Here is a 9106-nt window from a genome sequence, read left to right as displayed (position 1 = left end):
AGTGTGCCCACTCATGGGGGGGTCCCCAAAAAGTTCCTCTATGATTATCAACAACTTGTGGAGGAAATCAGGGTGAAGGCTGAAGTCTCATTAACACATGAAGACCTGCAGCTCCAAGGGAGGGGTGACTGAGGTCAGGGGAGGGGCCTATGCTGCTCCAGGCAACCGGCCCTAAGGGTGGGAAACCAGCTCTGCCCCTCTCAGTCCGGGAGAGAAGGGCGTGGCCTCCTTGAAGGCTTTGGGCTGAGATCTTCCTCTCTGATTCCGCATTGGGTCAGCGGCTCCCACAGCTCTGCCAATGAGGAACAAATGAGATGGGCTGTTGATTTTTCCCTCTTGGCCATTGAGAATTTTCTCACATAAATACTGAGACCGGCTCTGCCTTCTCAGTTCTCTACCCCTGCCCTGAGCTGGCCCTGGTCCCCTGGGATGGACAGAGCCATGGGGCACTTGCTTATGCTGTGGGTGGCTGCGGGCATGTGCTCTACCACTTTGGGTGCCTCTGCGTGGTGAGTCCTTTCCCCAGCCCTCATTCCCCAAGGACGCCCCGACCTGTCATCCCTGTTCACCTCGGTTTTTCTTTTTGATAGGTCAGTGAGCAATTTCCTGGTAACAGGTCCCAAGGTAGGATGTCTTTCCGTTCCTGCTGATTTTATCCTCTGGGGTCCCTGCTAGACTCTTCTGGGGAAAGAGAAGGGGAGGGGCAGTTTCAGACCCTCTTAAGGAGAAACCTAGCAACGCCTAGTTTTTGTGTTGTTGTTTTTTAGTGCCCAGGGTTGAACCTAGGGCCTGTATATGCTAGGCAAGCACTCTGCCTGAGCAACGTCCCCAGGCCCCAGTGTGTTTTTTTGTTTTGTTTTTTTTTTACTGGGAAATAATTTTATTTGAGTCTGCCTTCTCTGGTCGGTGCCCAGAGAAACTCACAGCCCTTTCCCCTGGCACAGGCCTATCTGACTTACGCCACCAGTGTGGCCTTGGGTGCTCAGACTGGCATGGAAGAGTGCAAGTACCAGTTTGCCTGGGAGCGATGGAACTGCCCCGAGCATGCTGTCCAGTCCTCCACCCACCACCGGCTGAGGGGAGGTAAGTTTTCACGGGGTCACACCGCAAGGCAGGCTTGTACACGTGGGTGTATGGCATGTGTATGCATGATGAAATGTGAAAGTGACCGGGTCTGCTGAGACACTGCTTCCTAGCTGGGTGACCCTGAGTGAGGTGTTTCCCTTCAACACCAGGTTGGGGGACGGGTGTCGGACCTGCTCAAAAGGAGTTTTGTACCATTTATTTATTTACTAGGGGGCATGCCGTGGTGTGTGTGTGTGTGTGTGTAACTTGCAGGAATTTGATCTCTACTTCTACCATGAGTTTGGGAATGAACTCAGGTCATCAGGCTTGGATCTAGGGCCCTGACCTGCTGAGCCATCTCCAGGCCCTCGGAGTGTTCTGAGTTTTCTGAGATTTAAATGCAGTGAACAGAAGGGTCTTGTTACAAATGCTGTTGTAGGTTTTAATGCACATCGGCCTTGTGTGCTTGTTCATACTCACCTTGCTCTGATTTACATGAATGCAATAAGAAACGGAGACAGGCACCCACAGAGCCCTCGAAGGTGATGCATTTGCCCCATTATCATAACATCCTACTGATAATGAAGCTGCAAGATCTGAATGAGTTTGCCTCAGGCGGCTGTGGGGTGTGTGTGTGTGTGTGTATGAGAGGTGTGTGTATATGAGATGTGTGTGTGTGAGATGTGGAGGGTGTGTGGATGTGTGTGTGTGGTGTGGATGTGTGTGAGATGTGGAGGGGTGTGTGGTGTGAGATGTATGTGTGGTGGGTGTCTGTGTGTGTAAGAAAGAGAGATGTGGGGGCTGGAGAGATGGCTCAGAGGTGAAGAGCATTGCCTCCTCTTCCAAAGGTCCTGAGTTCAATGCCCAGCAACCACATGGTGGCTCACAACCATCTGTAATGGGGTCTGGTGCCCTCTTCTGGTCTGCAGACATACACACAGACAGAATATTGTATACATAATAAATAAATAAATATTTAAAAAAGAGAGATGTGGAGGTGTGTGGTGTGTGTGTATATGATATGTGTATGTGTGTATGATGTGTGTATATGTATGGTATGTGTGCATGCTTGTGTGATGTGTATGTGTGATATATGTATATGTGTGTTTATGTCTGTGATACATATGTATTATCTGCATGTGTCTGTGTGTTGTGTGTTGTTTACATGGTATATGGGGGGGTGTGCACACACGCACAAATGCTTTCAGTTAGTTGCAGGAGTTTGTATGGGAACCCTTTTGTAGAAACGATAGAGTTGTTGGGGAGACAGCAGGTAGACTAGGAAGTGCTTGTAAGGTAAGACCTCCGGGGTCTGGGGATGGCTCAGTGGGTAAAGCGCTTATAGCACAAGCATGAGGACCTGGTCCGGACCTGGGTGTGGGACACACACCTGTAATCCTCCTGTCTCAGAGAGTGAGCTCCAGATTCAGTGAGAGATCCTGTGAAAGTAAGACATTCTAACAGAGGAAGATGCCTGATGTTTACCTTGGCTCTCTCTACACACACAGACGCTTATGGACATGTGTACACGCATATATACACACATGCAGAGGCAATGCATCCATATGTACCTGTGTGTGTCCACACACTATATAAATACACACATACACACACACACGGCCTCCCTGCCCTGTGTTCAGAAATAAAAGATCTTTCTGGACTGCCTACACCAGACATGGGCTGGGTCTCGCTGCCTATATTCTAGTGGACAGAGGTCTAGGCTGGACTCGGGAGAGCGGAGTCCTGATTTGAAACCACAGCTGGCCAGTAGCCTTAGTTTCAGAGTTCCCAGAGTTTCAGCTTCCCATCTGCAGGGTGGGGTGTCCATCCCTGCAGGTGGGAGGTGGGCAGGGACCACAAAGCCAGCCATCTTCCCAAGGCCTCACCTGCATTTCTCTCCAAAGCCACAAGAGAGTCGTCCTTCCTTCACGCCATCCGCTCTGCTGGAGTCATGTACACCATCACCAAGAACTGCAGCATGGGTGACTTTGAAAACTGTGGTTGTGATGGGTCAAAAAACGGAAAAACAGGTAAGTTGGCCTTTGATGGAGGAGGGAAGAGGCGGGGAGCTACAGAACTGAGTGTAGACTGAGTTTCCTAAGTCTAGGGGACTGGGCTATCATGAATCCCTAGATTCCAGCAGTCCCTTCACTGGGGGGGGGGGGGTCATGGGCTGCTGAGGGCTGAGTTTGCATCCCTGAGACCAGGAATTAGAAGGTTTCTCTAAGCCGGGCAGTGCATGCCTTTAATCCCAGCACTCAGGAAGCAGAGGCAAGTGAATCTCTGTGAGTTTGAGGCCAGCCTGGTCTATAAGAGCTAGTACCAGCCGGGCGGTGGTGGTGCATGCCTTTAATCCCAGCACTTGGGAGGCAGAGGCAGGCGGATCTCTGTGAGTTCGAGATCAGCCTGGTCTACAAGAGCTAGTTCCAGGATAGGCTCCAAAACCACAGAGAAACCCTGTCTCGAAAAACCAAAAAAAAAAAAAAAAAAAAAAGAGCTAGTATCAGAACAGGTTCCAAAGCTACAGAGAAACTCTGTCTCGAAAAACAAAACAAACAAACAAGGAGATTGGGCCTTGAGAAGCCTAGGAGAGTTGAAGACCAGCCCCGGTACAAGAATAGCTTCTCTTTAACCAACCAACACTCCCCAACTATTTACAAAGCCCTACAGGACTCAGACCTGTCACTAATGAGGGTGGAGGGGACTCTGACACCGTTGTACAAGTGCAGAGGCCTAGAATGTTTGAGTAACTTCCTTCCAAGACCATCCAGGTCATCTCGTGTATCCATGTTTCCAGTGGGCATAGAGGACTTACTACTGCCCAGAGTGGGCTTTGGGAATCAGATCCCACCCATCCTTCCCAAATACCTCCATTTCCCGGTCTCACCTTCAGATACACACAGCTTTAGCACATCTTCCCAGGGCTCTGGAGGTCGGTTCAGCGGTTGTCGACTAAACAGAACGCCACTCTTTCCCTGAGCGTTGTACTGAGAACCCTTTCTTTCCTTGTGTGTAGGTGGCCATGGCTGGATCTGGGGAGGCTGCAGCGACAATGTGGAATTTGGGGAAAGAATCTCCAGACTCTTCATAGACAGTCTGGAGAAAGGGAAGGATGCCCGAGCTCTGATGAACCTTCACAACAACAGGGCCGGCAGGCTGGTGGGTACAGCTTTGAACAGCCCCTCACGGTCACCAAGAGCTGGCTCACTCCAGTGCCATTCAGGAAGAACTGAGGCAGTTGTCTCTATTTTCTGGATGACAAAGCCAGTTAAGTCCCAGACAGTGGCTTGTCTAAGACACTACAGTTGATAAGAGTCAGGCCTTGCAACCATGCAATACATTTTATTTTATTTAATTAATTATTCTTTTGTTTTGCTTTTGTTTTTCGAGACAGGGTTTCTCTGTAGTTTTGGAGCCTGTCCTGGAACCAACTCTTGTAGACCAGGCTGGCCTCAGACTCACAGCAATCTGCCTGCCTCTGCCTCCCGAGTACTGAGATTAAAGGCATGCGCCACCACCACCCAGCTGCCATACATTTAAATACATTTTTTGGTGTGCTTGTGTGTGTTTTCCAAAAAATGGTTTTGTTTAGGTAGCCCTGGCTTGCCTGGTACTTCACTGTATAGTCCTTGACCTCACAGCAATCTTCCTGTCTCAGCCTCCCCCTCCCGAGTGCTAGGATTACAGGCATGAGCCAGCCGTCAGGCCACATCAACAGAGGTCTATTACTGTCCTAACGCCTATCTGGTACTGTAGAATCTGTCCTTCAACAAGCTTTCTCTGGTGGAGTAATATTATAAACTCAAATCTGGAAGCAAGTTGGACTTAGAACAAAAAACATTGAAATTTTCCTGTGAGCTTCACCTGCTTGTCCTGGTCACCCTGGACAGGGAGAGGCACTTTTGAGACAGCTACAATCCCTGCCTGGAGAGCAAATGAATTCAGACCCCTTCACTCTAAGAGGGTGTGGGGGAGACCGGGGGAGGGCGACAGGCCACCACAAACAGTCTAGCTCCAGGCTTCCAAACAGACACCATTTGAAGTTGTAATTTCTTCATAACTTTTAAACTATTTCTTTGTTATTATTTTTTAATTCCTATTTTTTCTTCTTTTTTTTTTTGCCTGAATTTGACAGGATAATTTCTATTTTTTGAGGTGCTAGAGACTGAACTGTGGCCCCCACACGCTATGCCAGCCCTTTACCCTTGAGCTGTATCATCAGCCCCATCTTATCCAATATTTGCTTCAGGGGCCGAGAACACAGTGAAGAAGTGATGGGGTAGGACCAGGAGCCTAGGCTCCTGGCAACAGTAACCTCAGCATTTGACCAGATCTCCATCAGAGGAAGCATTCAGGTCCTTAACTCATGAATGTTCTCCTTGGAAAGATCTGGGAAAGGGCTTAGGAGTCTCCCCAATAATCCCCACAGGTCTCCAGAGCCAGAAACCACCTCTCTAGAATATTCCATTTGGTTGCTAACCGCTGGCCTTCTCTACCAAGAGTTATTCTTTGTGTTCTCTCTCTCCCCCCCTTCCTTCACTCTGTTTTCTCCTTCTTTCCCTCCCTCTCCCTCTCTCTCTCCCTCCCCACTTTTTCTCTCCCTTCCTCCCTCTTCCTCCCTTTTTCCCTCCCTCTCTCCCCCCTCTCTCTGAAGGCAGTGAGGGCCTCCATGAAGAGGACCTGCAAATGTCACGGCATCTCAGGAAGCTGTAGCATCCAGACGTGCTGGCTGCAGCTGGCCGACTTCAGGGAGATGGGAGACTATCTAAAAGCCAAGTATGACCGCGCGTTGAAAATTGAGCTGGATAAGCGGCAGCTAAGGGCTGGCAACCGAGCTGAGGGCCGCTGGGCTCCCACAGAGACCTTCCTTCCCAGCGCAGAGGCTGAGCTGGTCTTCCTGGAGGACTCTCCTGACTACTGCTCCCGCAATGCCAGCCTGGGCATCTACGGCACAGAGGGACGCGAGTGCCTGCAGAACGCCCGTGGTGCGTCCAGGTGGGAGCAGCGCAGCTGTGGGCGCTTGTGCACCGAGTGCGGGCTGCAGGTGGAAGAGAGGAAAACAGAAGCCGTGAGCAGTTGTAACTGCAACTTTAAATGGTGCTGCACCGTCAAGTGTGGCCAGTGCAGGCACATAGTGAACAGGTACTACTGCACACGTCCCACTGGTAGTGGCCGGCCCCGGGGTAAGGGAAAGGGGGGTGCTAGATAACACCACCACAAATTCACTTGCCATTCAGTTGGACGACAGTGGAGGTGGGGGGGACACAGCTTCTGGCCTAGCGGACACAGACTGGAAAGCAACTGAGACATCACCACAAGGTTGGTCTTATGAGAGCTGCCATAGATCACAGAGCCTCTTCACAGAGCTCAAATCGGAACCTGGTTCTCCGACTTGTGGTCTTTCCCGTGCTGTTACTCCTGGACTTAATGCAGCTTCTGAAAAGAGGAGTTTGCTTTGGGGTGCACATCCAAAGGACCCTCAAAGAATTTGTTCCATCCAGCTGCGCTGCTGGGAGTTGGAGGGAAGAGAAGCAAAGGAAAACAGTTCCAGGGTTAAGGAGATGGCTCAGTGGTTATGAGCCCTCTTTGGTTGACCTTCCAGAGGACTCGATTCACTTCCAGGTGCCCACTTCCAGTTCCAGGGGCTCCAATGTACTTCTCTGGACTCGTTGGTCAGCCGGCACGAATGTGCACAGACATCCATGCAGCAAAATATCTATGCATATAAAATAATAAAGTAAAAATTTAATTTAAAAGGATCAGAGTTTTGTTCAGACCTGGGAAGGAGCGCCCTTCCTCACTTCTGACCCATTGAAAATGCTTGATGAGGGGCGTGGGAGGGGACCAGCTTCTCTGACTGTGAGCTGCTTAGTGTGCTGGGGGTTTCCATCTGCTTATACACTTAGAAACAGGTCCCCCGGCTAAACCTTAAGGAAACCAGGACCCAGCGTGACCGGAGCCAAAAGGACAATGAGTGGGCAGGTGACCAGGACTCACCAGACAACCTCCTGGAACAATATTTCACCAGAGCTAGAGAACATCTCGACTCTTGTTATTTTCCCAAATTGGAAACTCAGTGTCATTTGTAATAAATGCTTCTAGGATCTATTGAGACAGGACTTTTGGTTTTTTTTAAAAAAAAATAAGATTTGTTTCTTTTCATGTATGTGTATAACTGTTTTACTTGCATGTATGTCTGTGCCACGTGCCCTTGGAAGTCAGCAGCAGGACTGGAATTATAGGTGGTTGGGAACCACCTTGTGGGTGCTGGGAGGTGAACTCAGGTCCTCTGAGAGAGCATTGGTGCTGTTTTTTGTTTGTTGCTTTGTTTGAAGACAGAGTTTCTCTGTGTGTAGCTCCGGCTGTCCTGGAACTCACGCTGTAGACCAGGCTGGCCTCGAACTCACAGAAATCTGCCTGCCTCTGCCTCCTGAGTGCTGGGATTATAGGTGTGAGTCTGGTGTGGTTGGTGCTCGGAACCACTGAGCCATCTCCCCAGCCTCAGGACTTTTCTTTTTCGGTCTTTAGACAGGGTCTCTCTAATCCAGACTGGCCTATCCTAAAACCCAAGGATGGCCTTGAACTCTTGACCTTCTACCTCCACTTTCTGAGTGCTGGAGTTATCCCCACCCACACCTGGCTTATGTGGTGATGGGATGGAGTTTAGGACATCATATGCTCCTAGGCCAGCTCTCAGCTGGTTGAGTCATCCTCAGACCTCAGCTGGGACCTTTTCCTAAGCCCTTTAGAAAACCGGGGATCACCAGGCTATGGAGAAAACAGAACACTCAAGTGATTTCAATATTTGACAGGAAGTAAAATCAAAACTGGGTGTGGCGGTGCATGCCTACAGTAATCCCAGCATTTGGGAGGCGAGAGGACCAGAAGTTCAGCTATAAAAGGAGTAAGAGGCCAGGCTGTGTCAAAAACCAAAATAAATAAATACAAATACAAACAAAAAAGGGAAGTGACAGGAAAACAGTGCACCACATTTGGGTGCTATTTAAGTAGGATTTAGGCAACTTTGGGGAGTGAGGAAGTCCTCTGAACTTGGACCACATCCTAGTGTGTTTACTGTCTCAACTGCCTCGGGTGTCTGTACACCAAGACCCGGGTCCCAGGGCGGTAGTCTAGGAAAGCTGTGGATTCTTCTTCCCCTGGTTACACTTTTACTTCTTCAGTAGGTCGCCTCTGGAGGAGGGGTAGTATTCCCTAAAGAGCTGCCGCCTCTTCCCCAAGCCACTGGGTTCCTTCCTAATTGAATTTCACAGCCAGAGTGACACTGGTCCAGATCCCTGCGGGAGATTTAGGGAGGTTTAACAAGTGAGTAAGCGATCCCCGGGAGCGGGCGGCAATCCCAGGCATTTGTTTTAAGAACAGGATACTTCTGTTTCTTTCTTGCCTACAATAAATATTTTGCTTTGTGCACATGCACGCAGGCGCCCGCAGAGGCCAGGAAACTTCTGATTCCTTTGGAACTGGGGGAGTGGGGGTTACAGGAGGTTGTAAGCCATCCGCTGTGGGTGCTGGGAACTAAATTCAGGTCCTCTGCAAGAAGAGTGCAGATTCTTAACTGCTGAACACCGTCTCCAGCTCAAATAATCAGTTCATTTTAAAATTGTCTGTGGTGATGAGAGTGAGATGGCCCCTAAGGAAATCAGCATCACAAGAGAAACCACAGTGGTTCCTTTAGAGTCTGGTCCAGCCTGACCTCCATCACTTCTAGTTTGAAATCCCATGTGTCAGAGGTCAGACACGCTTTTCTCCATGACCCGCTTCGAAAAAAAGGGTAGAAAAGACACAACAGTAAGGACAGAGAACGGCAGTGTGGGCGATGTGGGGCTGTGGTGACGGTGACGGGGGGGGGGGGGGGGGGGGGGGGGGAGACTAGAGGCTCTGAGTAGGCCGTCAAAGGAAACATCATTTTCCTGGGAAGTAAAAACCAAGGCACAAAAATTACATGGTCCCGAGTGTCGACCTGCAATAAACACGGACCTCAAAGTACCCAGCCTGACGCCTGATTGGAGGTTGTGATTCCGTT

At 49.8% G+C, this 9106-nt stretch overlaps 1 protein-coding gene across 1 annotated transcript; it reads left to right on the top strand.

The window, feature by feature from the left end:
- The first annotated feature begins 429 nt into the window (after window positions 1-429).
- Window positions 430-6274, top strand: Wnt8a (Wnt family member 8A). The gene is made up of 6 exons (XM_057788440.1): window positions 430-509; window positions 591-624; window positions 945-1083; window positions 2970-3095; window positions 4082-4224; window positions 5720-6274. Exons 1-6 carry the CDS (start codon window positions 430-432, stop codon window positions 6272-6274), a joined length of 1077 nt encoding a protein of 358 aa, XP_057644423.1.
- Window positions 6275-9106: the final 2832 nt, after the last annotated feature.

Source organism: Chionomys nivalis, chromosome 14, assembly GCF_950005125.1.
Source record: "Chionomys nivalis chromosome 14, mChiNiv1.1, whole genome shotgun sequence".
In the NCBI taxonomy this organism is placed as follows: domain Eukaryota; kingdom Metazoa; phylum Chordata; class Mammalia; order Rodentia; family Cricetidae; genus Chionomys; species Chionomys nivalis.
The sequence above is the reverse complement of the archived record's forward strand: the minus strand, read 5'-3'. Positions and strand labels throughout refer to the sequence as shown.